We start from the raw sequence: 18,950 nt of genomic DNA, 5'->3' as shown, positions 1-18,950 counted from the left end.
AAATGTGGCTGAGCATGCTGGTATCAAGCCTGGGGGAGGGAGGCAAATCTCACCTGCTCCTAACCACTGGGAGCTACTGCTCTACATTAAAAACCAAACAAACAACCCCAAACCTGATCAAATTGGGCTGGGGCAGTTGGCAACACCATTGTGCCGTGAGATATTCTGTACCATTCTAGAAGGTTCCAAGTTGGCTCCGAGATCTGCCCCCACCATCAATCTTGCCCTGCAGCGAGCCTATGGAATGCCTTTTACTAACTTTTCCCTGAACGGAGGTGTAGAGAAATGCCTGGCTCAGGGACAAGACTAAACATCAGTTTTACAGTCTTTTTTTTTTCTAGCCCATTCCACACCAGTATGTGAGCTATTAATAACCTCAAACCCAGGAAACATCCCTAACAAAGCTGTATGAGGCAGTGACGCCTGAATGCTGAGAGAGGTGTCACATTTACATCTTCCTGGCCCTTGCCTCTTAATTCCTGTCCTCAATCCTGTTATCCTTCCTTCCTCCAATCTACCACCCCCCGTGTCCTTGATGTCCCTGCTGGTCTCAATGGCTTACAAGTTGGCCTCCTGATTAGGCTGAAGACGGTGAGGGAGTGAAAGCTTCCTTCTCACCCCACTAAGCAGTGGCCACCTACCTGAAGTGACATCATGGTTAATCCCACTGACAGAAATGACAGCGTCTGCAAGATTATTATAATTCTCATCCCGCACCATTCCCTTGATGCCTTGGTGTACCTGTAGGAAAGTTTATAGTGTATAGTTATGCTCATAAAACCTTTGTGCTGTGTTTGAGAGTCCACGAAGCCCTTTCCCATGTGTTTCTGCACTTGATCTTCACAAAGATTATGGTGATAGACCCTTGACTGGTCTCTCTGGTCTCATCCCAATCCCCAATAATCTCAATAGAGCAGTCAGAGTGATCCTGTTAAAATCTAAGTCAAATCATGTCACTAATCTACTTTCTATCTCTATGAATTTGACTACTCTTGATATCTCATATAAGTAAAATTATACCGTATTTGTTTTTTGGGGGACTGGCTTATTTCACCTAGCATAATGTCCTCAAGGTTCATCCATGTTGTAACATATGACAGAATTTCCTTCTTTTTTAAGGCTGTATGCCCATTGTGTATCTATACCACATTTTGTTTATCCCTTCATCCATCAATGGACACTTGGGTTGCTTTCACCTTTTGGCTACTGTGAACAATGCTGCTATGAACATGCATATACAAATATCGCTTTGAGATCATGCTTTCAGATCTTCTGAATATATACCCAGAAGCAGTTTTGCAGGATCATATGGCAGCTCTATTTTTAATTTTTTCAGGAACCACCACACTGTTTTTCATAGTGGCTACACCATTTTACATTCCCACCAACACTGCACCAGGGTTCCAATTTCTCCACATCCTTGCCAACACTTGCTATTTTCTGTCATTGCTTGTAAATTTGTTTTTCTTATAGCAGCCATCCTAATGAGTGTGAGGTGGTATTTCACTGTGGCTTTGATTTACATTTCCCTCAGGATTTTGAGCATCTTTTCATCTACTTGTTGTTGGCCTTGAATTTGCAATTGTGACTTCATCAGGGAGCCCCTTTTCCCCTAGATATCTTTGTGGTTTACTCCCTTACCTCCTTTTTTTTCTTTTGCGGTACGCCAGCCTCTCACTGTTGTGGCCTCTCCCGTTGCGGAGCACAGGCTCCGGATGCACAGGCTCAGTGGCCATGGCTCACGGGCCCAGCTGCTCCGCGGCATGTGGGATCTTCCCAGACCAGGGCACGAACCCGCGTCCCCTGCATCGGCAGGCGGACTCTCAACCACTGCGCCACCAGGGAAGCCCCCCTTACCTCCTTTAAATCTGTTTAAATGTCACTTTCTCTGTAAGGCCTTCTTCATAGCATTTTGCATTTAACATGTTATGAAATTTATTTTATTTTTTCTTTATTGTCTGTCTCTCCTCACTAGAATATAAGCTGCATATATACAGAGATATTTGTTGTTTGTTTACTCTTCTTTTTAAAATTAATTAATTAATTTGTTTTTATTTTTGGCTGTGTTGGGTCTTCCTTGCTGCGCGCAGGCTCTCTCTAGTTGCGGTGAGTGGGGGCTACTGTTCGCGGGCTTCTCATTGCGGTGGCTTCTCTTGTTGCACAGCACAGGCTCTAGGTGCACGGGCTTCAGCAGTTGTAGCACTGGGGCTCAGTAGTTGTGGCTTGTGGGCTCTGGAGCGCAGGCTCAGTAGTTGTGGCGCACAGGCTTAGTTGCTCCGCAGCATGTGGGATCTTCCCAGGACAGGGCTCGAACCCATGTCGCCTGCATTGGTAGGCAGATTCTTAACCACTGCACCACCAGGGAAGCCCTGTTTGTTTACTCTTAATCCCGAGCATATAGTACAGTCTCTGACAGATAGTTGTGCTCAACAATGTTGAATGAATTAATTTCACTGGTAGAGAAGCTGAGATCTATTGTAATGAGTCAGAGCAAAAGTCAGACCTGAGTCACACAAAATACCTTGCCTACCATCAGAAAACACTTCCCTTTCTGTAACCAGGAGAGTTAAAGAATGGGATTTACCTGTTCCAAGAATTGAATTAGGGCTTCCCGATTACTCAGCCACTCGCGCTGTAATTCCTCTTGCCGCGGAAACTTGTCACAACTCAGTTCCAGCGTGATCTCAAAACAGTTGGTATGGAGGTAATTAAAGTCTTGCATTCCTAAGGGAAAGAGGGCGGTGGCAGATTTGTACGATCAGGTTCCCAGCCAACACCCCATGCCAAATACAGATTGCTGGGGCTTAACCCCAGGGTTCTGATTCAGTATGTATTCAGTGAACATTTACCTTTCTAACAAGTTTCCAGGTGATACTGACGATGCTGGTCTAGAGACCATACTATCATTTTGATACAAACTTCATGATCTTGGAATTGCACCCCTTTAATTTAGGGTAATTATTCTCAGTGGAGGCAGTGGGTCATGCTTTCCCAGAGGATGGGAAGGGAAAGGGAGGAACAGGTATAATTCAAAAGAGTATATTTTATATTTTAAATTTGGGAGGGGGTACTTATTGCTTTCCTAATGCAAACTAAAGAAGGTAAAGTTCAATCTTCTTGCCTTGGCTTAAATTAACAGTAAACTATTGGTAGATATTGGTAGATGTAGTAAAGTGACAAGGAAGATGATTCTTAAATCTGTTACCTAGTCTTATAAACTTCCAGTAATACATAATCCTACTTGATGTTCCACATGAATATTAAAGGTAAGGTGTTTTTAAAAAAATTATCGTATTTGTTTAGTGATTTTTAAACTTTCCGTAACAAAAGGTAATAAATGTATATCTGTCTTTGAAAAAAAGAAATCTTCTTGCCTTGGGTTCAAGTGAGTTTTCAGCCATGATAAGTCTACCACCTTCCCAGTACATTATGACTCCCTCACCTTCCTCCTGCCCACTCCCCATAGGACCAGCCATCAGCTCAGCCCTCTCCAGTGAGTTTTCTACTACCTGGGCTCTGACAGGTCAGATGTGAGAAGATGGGGAAAGACTGCAACATGATTCCTAAGAGAACCTGGCTTCCTGCTTCAGCCTCCTCGCTAACCTTAGGGTCCCTATCTACTGAAGGTCTGTGAACAGAGGTTCTATCTTGACCCTCAGTGATGGGAAAAGCCCAGGGAATAGAGAGAGAAGCCTCTTGCTGGAGGTTTCTGCTATGTTACCAATGGCCACTGTCCACAGCAAACCCCTTCTGATGGGAGATGGCTAGGCAGGGTACAGAGAGCACATATCAGAGGAACTGTTTGTGTCCAGGCCAGCATCTCTCTTTCTTTGGTATGTGAGGCATACCTCCTGTTACTACGGAAAAACCTTAACATCTATAAACCAGGCATTTCCAAATCCTCTATGTGCTTTATTTAATACTTACATCAAAATTACAATGCAAGTAGTGTTATTCTTAAAGTACAGATGAGGAAACTGAAGCACAGAGAAGTTAAGTAATTAGCCTGAAGCCACATAACTGGTGAATGGGCAAGCCTGGTTTCAGCCCAGTGTTCCCTTAGAACCCATGCTCTTAACCACTTGACTGCATTATTCCCTTCCTATGCCCTAATCCACTATGTAAACCACCAGTTTTAACGGACCACAAGGTGTCCAGACCTCCATTTTAAAGAATCACAAGATGATGTTAAATGCCAACTTAAGACTTCCCATTTTTCAGATCTCTACTTGGATGCAAGATAGCATTCCTGTCGTTTCTCTGTGAAAAAGAATGATAATTTAAAAGGAGAAACGCACCCCATTCTACTTCAGCTTACAGCACTCTCGTGCTTAGCACTCTTCTTACCCTTGCTGAGAGAATACCACGAAGCCCCATTGGTGATGCCATCTGGGAAGTAATCCCCACAGTTCCAACCTTGGTGCATCCATCCATGCGCATAGGAGTAGACCTTGGCCAGCTACAGGTAAAGCAGGTGGAAAACGACCTTGAATATCCCCAACTCATGTGGCAATGCTCATACTCAGAAGCAGGGTGAGGCCAAGAACCCCACTAGGTATAACAACTGATTATCTGCTTTAGTGAAAGAAAATACCAGAAGGAATAGAGAGATGGGGTGTGTGTGCGTGCAGTGGACTAGAGTTAGGAGACCTATCTTCTGATTTTCCCACTATCTTGGGCCTAAATTTCTTCAAGTGCAAAGTGAGGGGTAGCACTCGATAATGTATAAGCTCCCTTCTAGGTGTACCTCAATGAGGTGTACCTCATTTTCCAGCCGAGTTTTATAAGAGAAATCAAGAAGCAAGAAAGACAGGGCTTTGTGACAAAAAGCATTATGTATCGGGGGTGAGAGATGTGTGTTGGAAAGAGAGGAATATATTCAAAATCTCCATAATTCTCTTTCATTACTATTTTATAATAGTGGACAAAATGAGATTACTAGAGAAGAAAATATGATAGTATACTTGCTTTGCAAAGCAACAACTGGTGTTATTCTCTGTGTAATTCATTAACTGTTGAATTAATAATGTTATCATTATAAGGGAATTCCCTGGCAGTCCAGTGGTTAGGACTCCACACTTTCAAGGCTGGGGCCCAGGTTCGGTCCCTGGTCGGGGAACTAAGATCCTGCAAGCCACGAGGTACAGCCCAAAAAAAGAAAAAAATTGAGATACTAAGTAATGTTATTGTTATATTAATTGTATATTATTAATAATATTAACTATAAAGTAACTCATCTGTAAATTTTATTCTATTGCTGTTTTGAACTATTATGTAAACCTTTTTCATGTGCATGGTCTATTTTTCATTAATATAGCCATATTACCATAAAACCGTAAATTAGAGCCCCCAAATTCACATTTAATGCTCTAGCTTACCACCAGCACTATTAGGCTTTTGGCATATTTCTTGCTTGTCATTAGCTTAAGTATTTTTAAAAATTTTGGTAACTGTACTGTAAAAAGCTTTCCTATTTATTTACTTTTTCATGAATTTATGGCTTATCACTCAAAACAAAATGTAATATACTAGATTGTAAGCTCTTAACGAGCAGGAGGTGTTTTCAATCATTTTCTGTTCCTTCATTCCTAACAGGGTCCTGTGTTACTGATTTGACCTCAGTCACACGCCTAAGCCCCAAGTTCCTCTGGCTGGACAGGCAGCCATTCTGCATACCTTCTGAAAAAGTGTGTCATCAGGCGTGGGGGTATTGGCAGTGCGGCGGAAACCTCGGACCCGGTGCTCAAGGGACTTGTCATATGGGTAATTGGCCACCACTGCCCCTCCATGGAGATTGGCTGAAAGGACAAAGTTGAAGGAGCGGATCCACTGGATCACTGCCTGGGTCTCGGGTTCCACCTGAGGAGAGATGAGAGCTTGGCGGTGAAGCTGCAACTGAAGCCAGATGGCTGTTTACATGAGTTTGTCGGGGTGTGGCCTGAGAGGATGGCATGTCGGAATAAAGCAAAGAGGATCCTACCAGATAGGAGAAGTGCAGATGGGGAAATTTTGATCTTTTGTGTGATAGTTTAACAAATTAAGTGAATGGAACACTTGTTTAAAATGAAATCTCATATGGAAACCAAGTATTCAATAGCTAAAAAGAGGTCATCTAGGGCAGTGAAACGATTGTGCATGATGCAAAATGGTAGATACACGTCAGGATACATTTGTGAAAACCCACAGGATATACAACATGAAGAGTGAACCCTAATGTAAACTATGGACTTTTGGGTGATGATGACAAGTCAATGTAGGTGCATCGTTGTAATAAATGTACCCCTCTGGTGGGAGATGTTGATAATGGGAAGCAGGGAACATATGGTAATATCCTGTACTTTCCGCTCAATTTTGCTGTGAACCTAAAACTGCTCAAAAATGAAGTCTATCAAAAAGAGAGAGAGAGAGAGAGAGAGAGAGAGAGAGAGAAAGAGCAGTTTGAAGAGGGGTAACATAAATTGGAGAGCGCAGAGTCCCAGTTTGGCCTCTCTCTGGCAACAAAAAAGGGTCCTCCAATTTACCCACTGTTCCAGTAGCTTCTGGAGCTCCTCTGCAGGAATTTAGGGTTCTAGTAAATATATCTGAAAATTGTTGGTTTACAGCAATGGTTTTCAACCTCCTCCTTCCCCCAACACATCTGCTGTGTTGTTGACATGTAGAATGTTCTCCTGTGGTCATACCCAAATTTCATGAATTAGACATACTGCAATATGGGCCAGTCTTGGCTAAGTAGTGAGATTCCACCCATTCTACTGCAGATTTCTATTGCAGCTTATATTGCTAGCGAGCGACAGTATTCTAAAGAAAGCCTTGAATCTACTGGACTTGTAAGTAAATAATTTACAGTCTTCACTGTTTTTCCTCCCCTCAAGATGGATGTGCTTAGAGGTTATGCGGTGTTAATGTGTTAACGGCTCGTCCTGGACCAAGGGTCAGATGTGAAGGCCTCCATCTTTTCTGTTCCAAGGGAGACTGAATGAATAATGTTGAGTCTCATCCAATCAGAATGGATATAATCCCAAAGGCACCAGTCCAGCTCTGTGACCAGGGCTCAGATTCTTTAAAGCAGTCCTTTCTCCATGTCCTAACCCTCCATCCATCAGAAGGAGGCCAGCCTCTCACTGTTCCTGGCCCCTCAAGAGCAAGAGGGACTTCTCATTGTCTTTTTTCCTTCTAAGATGCAGACAGAGGGCCAGTGGGAGTTTAGTTGTTACTGGCTCAATTACCTTATTTTATGTAGACAAGTTTAATAAATAAGAACATCCTTCTGGCTGGATATGTCAACGAGTGCAAAGTTATTTTTGATGTATTATTTCCTTGAGCCAAGAGCACAGCTGCTATCCAAAATCTAAACATGTCGGCATGACTTTTGCTTCAATTCCAGGGGGAAAAAAACTGATAAGATTCCATCTAGAAACTCCCAATATAAAGCCTTCCACCTGCTTTAATTTTCTCTCCCCAGTCTCTAAGTTTAGATACTCACAGAGAATGTTTAGAACTAGCCCACACAGTGTAAGAAACAGGGTGGTGGTGATGCTTCAAGGATGACAAGAGTCATTCCCAGGAACAGGACGACTGTCAGGCTGAAACCATTCGCATTACCAATGGGGCAAGAGGTCTGGGAGCATCAGATGGGATCCTTTGATTGAGAAAGTAAGGGAAATGAGAATATGGTAAGGTAGTCAAGGGTCATACAGAAAGAGAAGAAGAAAAACTTCTCTTCTAAGGGTGAGACTCCCTGAACCTCTTTCTCTAGCTAGTTGTTGATAAGCGTACAATTCGTCACATGCCAGAGAGATTTCTCTTTAGAATGCTACAGTTCTCTGTCAACAGTGTAGTGCAGTAGAAAGGATGTCGGATGAGGAGTCAGAAGACCTGGGTTTTAATCTTGAGTCCACCAATTACTAGCTGTGTGAGTTTAAATGATTTTTTCTATTAAGTGTTATCTGTAAAATGGGGGTGGATAACACTGCTTGACGCATTGAACACTGCTTGATCATTTACAATGATCAACTGAAACACTAGCTGAGAAAGAATTCCATAAAATTATGAAGTGCTGTGCAGTGGTATGATACCACTTTCACCTCTTTTGCCACTCTCACCACTAACATCAGATATCATGTGCTCAGGGAAGGGCTCTACGCTCAGGGAGGGAAAAAATACAAAGAGGCGAAGATTCAGGGAAGAAATTCCAGATGCTGATTTACCTGCTTCTGCTTGCAAATTTTGTCTTATACCTGATTTTTCCAGTTGTCTGGAAGGGGTAAGTGGTGGTTGGGGCCTCCGTTCTTCTCATTGTAGTAGATGTAGGTATTGAGATCAGGGAAGTTGCGGTTCAGGTCCACTCCATTTGCATTGTTCCTGCCAACCAGATACCCAGAAATGTCCCTGTCCTAGTGGGAAAAGGAAGAAATAAAAGATGAAGGTTTCAGACTGAATGCTCTATTTGAAGAACACTGTATAGTTTTTTTTTTTACACATTAGCTCGATCTATCAAACGATGTAGCATTTTCTCCTTTAACTCATCCAAAGTCCCAGTGGTGTGGTTCAAGTTTCCCTATAAACCACGTGCTGGAGGCAGAGATCCCAGGAGAAGCTCTAACAAAAGGAGGGTGTTTCAGGATAATGGGAACCCCTATTTTAAAAAAATTGTTTATGTCTATTTAATCAGAATGACAGAGATATGTGCAGCGAGAAAGTATAATTTTTTCAGTTATATATGTATTCTTTTCAGATTATTTTCCATTATAGGTTATTACAAGATATTGACTACAGTTCCCCAAGCTATACAGTAAATCCTGTTGCTTATCTATTTTATGTATAGTAGTTTGTATCTGTTAATCCCATACTCCTAATTTATCCCTCCCCCATCCCTTTCCCCTTTGGTAACTATAAGTTTGTCTTCTATGTCTGAGTCTGTTTCTGTTTTATATAAAGATTCATTTGTATATTATTTTAGATTTCACATATAAGTGATATCACTTATCACTTACAATATTTGTCTTTCTGTCTGACTTACTTCACTTAGTATGACAATCTCTAGGTCCATCCATGTTCCTGCAAATGGCAATATTTCATTATTTTTTATGGCTGAGTAATATTCCATTGGATATTTACACCACATCTTCTTAAACCAATTGTCTGTTGATGGGCACTTTGGTTGTTTCCATGTCTTGGCTATTGTAAATAGTGCTGCTATGAACACTTGGGTGCATGTATCTTTTCAAATTAGAGTTTTCATCTTTTCCAGATATATGCCCAGGAGTGGGATCACTGGATCATATGGTGGCTCTACTTTTAGTTTTTTAAGGAACCTCCATACTGTTTTCCATAGTGGCTGTACCAGTTTACATTCCCACCAACAGTGTAGGAGGGTGGGAACCCCTATTTTTTAAAAACGGTTTTATTGATATATATAGCTTACATACCACAACATTCATCCATTTTAATCGTACAATTTCAAGAATTTTAGTATGCTTACAGAATTGTGCAACTTTTACCACAATCTAAGAATACTTATATCCCCCTGAAGAGAAACCTCATGCCCATTTACAGTCACTCCTCATTTTTACCCCACCCCTAGGTAATCACTTTCTGTCTCTATGGATTTGCCTTTTCTGGACATTTCAGTAAGTGGGATCATATATTATATGTTTGGCATTTTTCACTGGGCAAAATGTTTTTGAGGTTCCTCCATGTTGTAGCATGTATCAGGACTTCATTCCCTTTTATTTCTGAATAATTCCATTATATGGATTTACCACATTGTGTTTATCCATTCACCAGTTAATAGACTGTATTGTTTCCTGGGATTGCTGTAACAAATTACCACAAACTCGGTGGCTTATGACATCAGAAGTGTATTCTCTCACAGTTCTGGAGGCTAGAAGTCTGAAATCAAGCAGGGTCGTGCTCTCTACAGGCTTTAGAGGAGGACCCTTCTTTGACTCTTCTAGCTTCTGGTGGTTGCTGACAGTCCTTAGCGTCCCTTAGCTTGTAGATGCCTCACTCCAATTTCTACTTCTATCTTCACATAGTCTTCTCCCCTGTATGTCTGTGTCTCTGAGTACAAATTGCTATCTTCTTATAAGGACACCAGTTATATTTGACTTAGGTCCCCTAATCCAGTATGACTTCACTTTAACTTGATTACATATGCAAAGATCCTATTTCCAAACAAGGTCATATTCATAGGTTCCAGGTAGACATGAATTGGAGGGGGCAGAGGGGATACTATTAAACCTAGTACATGGACATTTGGTTTGCTTCCACTTTTTGGCTATTGTGGATAAAGCTGCTGCAAACATTTGTGTATAAGTCTGTGTGTGGACACATGTTTTCATTTCTAATATCTAGTAGTAGAACTGCTGGATCATAAAGTAAGTCCATATTTAACTTTTTCAGAAACTGCTAAACTGTTTTCCAAAGTGGAAACCAGCCCCCCATTTACTTATTTTTTTACTTAGGATCCTTGATTATCTTTTTTCTGAGCAATATCAACTCCATGGATCCCTTAACCTCTCTGCTCACACTTCACATTTCATCTTTTATTTGGCCATGTATTCATTCATTCATCCATCCATTTAATCAATCCACATCTATTTAGGTCTATCTCTATTCAAAGTCCCCTGAAAGACACTAGGGAAAGAGATCACGAGACATTATGCTAGCTTTCCAGGAATTCATGGTATATATGGGGAGATAGATATTTACATAAATAATTTTTGTAAGAGCCCTGTGGACTGAGAGGGGAGAGCCCGAACTGGTGGCCATTACTGGAAGTAGGGTGAATGCATGGACACTAGGAGGCTAAAAACTCACAGATGTACTACTACTCTCGTATTTTTCTAAGAACTCTTTATTGTTCTCAGATTTCTCTATTTTCGTGGTATCGTGCTCGTGTTTTATTCTTAGATCTCATTGAAAACATTTTTTGACATTCTTTTAAGTCTCCTACATCAATTCTGTTCCAGTAGAAAACATTTATATGATTTTTCTATTTGGAGTTTGATTTTTCACTTCTATGAGATAATGATTTTCATTATGCTTCCAGGGCTTTTTATTGCTTGCTGATTCATATCAGCGTTATCTCATAACTGTCCATATTAACAGTTACGTTAATTTACCTATCAGCTGACTTACTATTCACACCGGGTCATTAGTTAAGCTGGCAGTAAGGACTTCCTTTAACAGAAGTTCCCATAAACAGGGTTCAGTTATTAGCTTCCTATTACTGCTGTAACAAATTACCACAGCCTTAGGGCTTAACCTTGCACAAACTTATGATCTCACAGTTTTGGACGTCAGAAGATTGAAATGGGTCTCACGAGATCTAAAGGTGTCAGCAGGGCTGTGTTCCTTCTGAAGTCTCTAGAGGAATCTGTTTCCCTAGAACATCTTCAAATCTCTCTTTGCCTGTGACCTTCTGCCTTCCTCTGCCACATTTAAAGGACCCTTGTGATTGGTTACACTAGGCCGACCCAAATAATCCAGGGTATTTTAAGGTCACTTGATTAACAACTTTAATTTTGTCTGTAACCTTAATTCCCTTTGCCATGTAACATAACATATTCACAGGTTCCAGGGATTAGGACTTGACTATCTTTGGGAGGTGGAGCCATATTATTCTACCTTACCTACAGGTGGTTTTAAATTTAGGCGGCCAGGCAGGTCTTCCCTGTGTAGCCATGCAGACAGGTTTCCTCTGGGTACGGCACGTAGCTCTGGGAATCTGAGAACCCGATGGGTCCTCTCTTGGGTTCAAGTTCAAGATCTGCTCCCTTTGAACAAGTACATAGCAGGTGAGCAGAGGTGACTGGCTCCCCAGAGACACAGCTCTAGGATTTGGCAGGGGTTTTCTCCACCTCCTCCCACCCCCACTTCACTGCACAAAAGATGTGGGCAGGTCTGAGGGGCTTCTCCAGTCTCCCCACTGCAATACAGGGAAGGGCCACTAGAAGGAAAGTGGCCACGCTGGGTTCACCCCTACAACACTTTCAAATTGTCCTGTTCTTTTGGAAACTCAAGTCTCAAGGCACGTTCATGTCCATCTCTCTGATTTCCAGTGGGGGGCGGGAGGGGGGAACAAAGTTTTTTTGGGTTTTTTTGTTGTTTTTTTTTTTCATCTGTTGAGTCATGTCAGCAGGAGGCTGTAAGATGGCAAGGGTCGAATTTGTGTTTGGCTCGACATCTTGGCTCCATTACCCTCCCTGCTTCCCCTCACCCCTCAGCCCTGTCCTCTACTAGGCTTAAACCAGGATGGGCCATTCAAGGAGAGATGCTGAGTGGTTCCACTTGTATGGGACAGAGTGGTCAGATTCATGGAATCGGAGCGTGGAAGGTCATTGCCAGGAGCTGAAAGGAGGGGGAAATGGGAAGTTACTAATGAAGGGGTACAAAGTTTTGGTTGAACGGGATAGATAAGTTCTGGAGATCAGCTGTACCACCTTTTCCCTATCATCAACAATAGTGTATTGTACACTTAAAATTTTGTTAAGAGGGTAGATCTCATCTTAGGTGCTCTTACCACAATAAAACCAAAATTAAAAAAAAAGTAAAGTAGTGAAGTCTAGTCTTAAACATAAAAAACATTTTAAGACTACCCCCAATAAACATATTTTTAAATGGAAAAAAAATCTTTCATTTACACCCCCCTCCAAAAAAAAAAACAAACCCAAACAAACCAGGTTTAAATAGAGCTTTTAAAGAAACATATCCATTGTGTAAGGCAGATGCCTGCCCTCACCCACTGAAAATTCTAATTCAGTAGATTTGGGGTGGGGAGAGGACCTGAGAACCTGTATCTCAAAAATCTTCACCTACAATTCTGATGCACAGCCACAAAAGAATCACTGACTCAAAGTTAGGCACGCTGATATTCTGAATTTATGTTAGGAAATAAAGCCCATAAACACTTCTTAAAATTTGTCCCCTGAACAATGTAACTCTAAAATAAAGAATTCAAAGGCTGAGTACTATACTAGTAGAGGAAAAAAGCTGTGCAGAGATGGAATAAAGTATGAAGAATCTGTAACAGGACTAACCTGCCACCCCACAATTCTGAGAAAAGCTCATTCTTTCTCTTTTCCCCCCAAATGCAAATGTAAGTGTAGTATGGGAGGAAGAAGAGGATTTAAGGTTGGCAGCTAAAAGTTCAGGGAAGGAGGGGCGTCTTGCAATATCCCTTCACACCTGTTCAGTACCTTCCAGTTGATGAAATGTTGTCACTGATACTGCTTCACTGATCCTCACAATGAAATGGAGAACTCAGCTGGAAAGGCGCGGAAGGGAGGGAACTGAGACTCAGAGAGAACCCCCATTCACTGCTTAGGGTGCTACAGTGCTGAACCCGTCTTCACACTTCATTCTATTTCTCCAGCTTTTCCTCTATCACATCGTGGCATTTACAGTGGGACGGAGAGGACACCTGGTCTCCCGGCTTTTCCTTACTCCCTAAGACGGCTCTGCTCTCTGCAGGGCCTCCCGCTGGGGCTCGGTACCTGGGCGGCAGCGGCCACCTCATAGCCGTCGGGGTTCATGGACGGCAGGATGTGAATGCGCGTGCCCTCCACCAGCCGGACGATGCGCTGGTTCCTGTTGCGGAACTCCTCGCACAGAAACTCCGACAGCTGCAGCAGCAGCTCGCGGCCCAGCACCTCGTTGCCGTGCATATTCCCCACATACTTGACTTCCGGTTCCACTGCAAGTGAGAGAAACACACATAAAGAAAATGGGGGAAAGCTTACGAGTGCAGTTAATTCCTAACCATGCAAAGGGACGTTTCCCTCTTTTCCAGTAATGAATAGAAGAAAACCTCGTGCTTCTGTTAGGTCTTTTCCAATAATCCCTGTGCCCCCTTTGAACAAACTGCAACTACAAATGCTACAAAAATTCATGCCACGGATAATGATGTCTACTACTGATTAAAACCCTACTGTGTACTAGGCATTTATGTCATTGCTAATCTTCACAGAAAACCTGTGAAGTAGGCATTATTAGTCTCAGGATGAGGGTACCGGGTATGGAAGAGGTTAAGTAACTTGTCTGAGGTCACCTGGCAGATTAATAATGGAGGTCAAAGCCCAGGTGGCACTGAGGTAGCTTAATGCTTCTCAGAGACAAATCTTTTCAGGATAAGGATAGCTTTTCCAAGATTTGCTGGCCTAAAGTCCTCCAGGTTATAGCATAACAGCTCCTAAGTGCACCAGCTGAAAATTTAATTTTCTTGGTAATGAGGTTAAAATCTCCCCTTCATATCTGAGAATGCTGTGTCTTGAGGCACAGGGTAGGAAGGAGTCTATGTATGTCTCATTCCTTAGTCTTTTCTTTGGCCATGTTAACTGTTCAATTGAAGTTAGAACTGAGGTCATAAGAGGAGCCTCTAGAACCACTTAAAAAAATCATTCTTGCCCTGTTTTAAAAGGAAGGAGAAAAGCCCTTGCCAAGTGATTGCCCTTCCACCCAGCACTCTTTTTTTAAAAAAATTAATTAATTTTATTTATTTATTTTTGGCTGCGTTGGGTCTTCATTGCTGTGCGCGGGCTTTCTCTAGTTGTGGCGAGCAGGGGCTACTCTTCTTTGCAGTGAGCGGGCTTCTCATTGCGGTGGCTTCTCTTGTTGCGGAGCACAGGCTCTAGGCGCGCAGACTTTAGTTGTGGCACGTGGGCTCAGTAGTTGTGGCTCACGGGCTCTAGCGCACAGGCTCAGTAGTTGTGGTGCACGGGCTTGGTTGCTCCGCAGCATGTGGGATCTTCCCGAACCAGGGCTCGAATCCCTGTCCCCTGCATTGGCAGGCAGATTCTTAACCACTGCGCCACCAGGGAAGCCCCCATCCAGCACTCTCTTGCCTTCATGCCTTTTCTGATTCTGTGTCTCTTCATCTTCACATTTCCATGCTCTCCTCACCATCCATCTAGGCTCAAATGCTCCTTACTCTGTGAAGCCATCTTGGAATCTCCTTGCTGGGAGTGAACTCGCTATTAAGCTTCCCTTTTATGATACAACTTTCTACTCTGGGTTTTGGCTAATTTTGCACATGTCCTATTTTCCTTACTGGACCTGGCCTTTGCAATGTATGCCATTTTAAACTTTCTTTAGGATACAATCCATTGTTATTTATCTGCTACAGCAGTCTTTCCCAAAGGAATGTCTATAACCCATAAGGACTGTGTGGTGGATTTTCTATCATGTACCTTCTTTGTTCTTAGTGTATTTCTTTAATCTTATCACGTCTTTCTCACTTTTCTTGGTGTTAAGTTATACTTTATTTTACGAAAGGATGGTGATAGCAGATGGCAGGTAGTATTCTTCAACATCCTTGTTCAGTAAAATAAAATTTGGAAAATCTATTTTAGTCCCCTCTGATCTCCCATATATATATATGTGTGTGTGTGTGAAATCCATAAGTTTGGGAACCACTGCCCTGTAGAACCTACCATAGTCCCTTGCTCTTAGGAGGTATTCAATATAAAATTCTTTTGTCTCTACTTTCCGTATATCCAGAATACAATACAACCACTTCTCCTAACAACCACTGTCATCATTTTGGTTCAAGCTCCCACAATCGCAAGTCTGCATTACTACAATAAATCTCCTACTTGAACTCCTTGCATCTGCCCAGCCATGCAAGTCTATTCTCCTGAGTCAGCGTTTGGCAAACGTTTCCTGTAAAGGACCAGAGAGTAAATCCTTTGGGCTTCCTGGGCTATATCGTCTTCACTGCAGCTACTCAACGCTTCCAGTGAAAGCAGACATAGATGATACAAAAACAAATGGGTGTGACTGTGTTTCAGTGAAACTTTATTTACCAAAACAGGTAGCTGGCCCTCAAGACTCTAGTTTGCTGATTCTTGTTCTGAGTGATCTTTTAAAATTTTTAGTCAGATCATGTCACTCCTCTGCTTAAAACCCTCCAACGGCTTCTCACTTCACTCAGAGCAAAAGCCAATATTTTTGCAGAGGCCTGCAAGGCCCCACGTGATCTCCTCCTGCCCAGTATCCCTGACAGCTCTGCTCTGACCTTGCTTTCCTGTGGTTCACTGTCCCGGAGCCACAGGGGCCTCCTCGCTGCTCCTCACACATGCCAAGTGTGCTCCGGCTCTTGCCTCTGTGCGGTGTTTTCCTCCCCAGAACCAGTATGGCACCTCAATCACGTACTCAAAAATCACCTTGAAGGAGAAGCCTTTCCTAAAAAGCAACACCCCTCCCCCACTCAACCCACGATTGTCCACAACTCCTTATCTCTCCTTCCTGGTTTCTTTTTCTCAATAGCACTTATTTTCATCTGGTATAATATATATTTATTTAGTTACCTATTTATTGCCAGTCTTACCTCGCTAGAATTAAGGCCCTGAGGGCAGAGTCTTTGTTTTATTCTCTGTGCTATATTCAGAGTCTACCAAAGTGCTTACTTACACTGAGTAGATCATCAGTAATACTTGTGGAATAATTAAGGAATGAATGGATGTACCTTTGATAGGGCATCAGAGAAAAGAGGGATCGGTGAGGTATAATAGTATGAAAAGCTTCAAGAAAGGCACTGAATGCTAGAAAGTAGACAGAGCACCAAGAAAGGGGCATGGAGTGAGGGGCTAAGCCTACTATGTCCATTAGCACCCACAAGCTTCCACAAATGAACACACGTCCTGAGTAAAAGCAGGGGGTTTGCTCTGCAAGTGCATTTTCAAAGCAAGGCCCTTATCTTCGCCTAATCACATAGCCTTCCTTGAGCCAGCCTCCCACCCCCCTCTCTCCCTTCCCCCCCCCACCCCCGAACTGGCCACTTAAAGAGTTTGAAGCTGTCATGGACAGAATCCACTGGGTGTGAGGTTGTCACTGAAGGTTTCTAAGCAAGGGAGGGAGGGAATTATATCAATATTTGGGCACCTAGCATCTGTGCCTTAAATGAAAGGTTTAGAGAGTGGTGGCTGTTAGGCGATAGGAGAACGTCAGGAGCCTGGTGCAATCATCTAGGCTGTGATGGAATTTGGGCTAGGGGGAAGGGTGAGGAAGTGGAGAGGAAAAGAGACCTGAGGTTGACAGTTTGTAGGAGGAACTGACGTACTTGAATGTCACAATTGCTGTAAGTAAAGCAGTAAAGTAGAAACAACTTAAATGCCCGTCAATAAATGAACTGCTCAATACAACCTTGCAACCATGGAATATTATGCAGCCAAAAATGATAATGCAGATCTATATTTACAGACATGCTACTCATCAAAGACTATGAAATGAGAAAAGCAGATACAGTATGATTCCATTTCTATTAAAAAAATGACGTGTATGTAAGGGGAGGTGGCTTAAACATGCATAGAAGAAAGTTTAGAAGGAGATGGTCATCTGTGAGTGGTGGGATTACGGGTGAGGTTTTCACCTTATCTAATTTCTACTTTAATCCAAACATGGATGGCTTTTATAATAGAAACAAACTAACAACAAATAATGTAATGAATAAAATGAATACCCCAAACCTCAAACTCTCTCCAGGATCCCATACTCTGAGTACACCGTCATTCCCCAAAGAGCTATCCCTAAACTCTGGCAGAACTAGAAGGGCTAATTGTTTCTCCAGAGGCACTGGATAGGGAAAGGCAGAATAGTAACAGCAAGGAAGAAAGAAGGGTAATGGGAGGGAAGGCGGGGGGGATGGGAAGGGAGCAGGGAAAAAGACTCACCTTTTACCATTAAGGTCTTGAGCAAACAGAACCCAAAAAGGAGGAGCAGACTGGAGCCTGAACTGGGGTTGCAGCTCCCCAGAGGCAGGGCCAGTTTGTAGGCTAAGCAAGGAAATACGTAGTCCAGGCTGAGGAAGTGGTGATACTTTATGGGTGGAGGGGTCCAGGGACCTCCCCAGAAACCACCCCAATTACTGGATTTGTAAGGGAAGGGTCCTGCCCACACACACTTTAAGACACATGCTCAGGGCTTACAGGGCTCGTGGATTCCAGGGTAGTCACTGAATTCCAGCACGTAGAGGTGTCTTCCCTTCACACTGCGCCCAATGCTGTAAACCCGCGTGACATGAGGGCATTCATTGTGCACCTTGTACAGCGTCCGCACGAGGTCATCATAGCGGTGGTGGCGAAAGGTCACCGGGGCAACCAACTTGAAGAGAAGGAGCTGGAGGAAAATTGAGACCATGTCTGACATCTTGCCGGGCTTTTTCAGAGACCCACTAAAATGGGCCCCGCTTCTCCCAGTAACCCGTCAAAATCCAAGGGCCAAGAACCAGCTTTTCCTAGTTTCCCGCCAGTAAACACCAGTGTGACAGTGCCTGGGAAGAAAGTTCAGAACTGTCCTTCCAAAGCCAGAAGTTATTTATGTAGCTCTGGAATAGGCACTCATCTCCCCTCCCCCATTTCTCTGCCTCTCCTAATCCATGAAAACCTTTTGAAAGGTTTTTGCACTTCTTCAGATTGGGTAGTTTCACTGATTCTGGTTTACTGATTAACTGGACTGTAAACAGGCTTCAATAAATAGCTGCTTATAACCCTTTGATTCCCGGAGAATTTTGAGAAGCTTGGCCTGTCCTTGTTCCCTATGTTACAATATAGGAAAGGGTATTAAAATAGAACACTGTCCTTTTGATCCATTCTACATCCTATCTTTCTGAAGCACAGCTCTGTCTTGTCCCTTTTCTCCTCAAAAATCTTCAACAGATATCATTGAGAAAATGAAAAGGTGAGCCCCAGGTTGGGAGAAAACAGTTGCCAATCATGTATCTGACAATATATCCAGAATAAATCAAGAACTCTTACAACCCAGTAATAAAACAAACAACCCAATTTAGAAGTGGGGAAAAGATTTGAATAGACATTTTATTCAACTAAAGTAGATATATGAATGACTAATGAACACATTAAAGATGTTCAACACTATTGGTCATTAAGGAATGCAACTTAAAACCACAATGAGGGCTTCCCTGGTGGCGCAGTGGTTGAGAGTCCGCCTGC

At 42.7% G+C, this 18,950-nt stretch overlaps 1 protein-coding gene across 1 annotated transcript in view; it reads right to left on the bottom strand.

Moving 5' to 3' along the window:
* CPN1 (carboxypeptidase N subunit 1) overlaps nt 1–18,308 on the bottom strand; it is a 28,682-nt gene extending 10,374 nt beyond the window's left edge. The window contains exons 1-7 of the mRNA XM_065894324.1: nt 17,928–18,308; nt 13,500–13,699; nt 8,238–8,393; nt 5,677–5,859; nt 4,348–4,459; nt 2,585–2,724; nt 642–741 (exon numbers count right to left, since the gene is read on the bottom strand). Of these exons, the coding sequence (XP_065750396.1) occupies nt 642–741; nt 2,585–2,724; nt 4,348–4,459; nt 5,677–5,859; nt 8,238–8,393; nt 13,500–13,699; nt 17,928–18,147 (1,111 nt within the window). The 5' untranslated portion in view covers nt 18,148–18,308. The remainder of the gene's footprint in view (nt 1–641; nt 742–2,584; nt 2,725–4,347; nt 4,460–5,676; nt 5,860–8,237; nt 8,394–13,499; nt 13,700–17,927) is intronic.
* Nucleotides 18,309–18,950: the final 642 nt, after the last annotated feature.

The sequence above is a fragment of the Phocoena phocoena genome, chromosome 16, assembly GCF_963924675.1.
Source record: "Phocoena phocoena chromosome 16, mPhoPho1.1, whole genome shotgun sequence".
Classification (NCBI taxonomy): domain Eukaryota; kingdom Metazoa; phylum Chordata; class Mammalia; order Artiodactyla; family Phocoenidae; genus Phocoena; species Phocoena phocoena.
The sequence above is the reverse complement of the archived record's forward strand: the minus strand, read 5'-3'. Positions and strand labels throughout refer to the sequence as shown.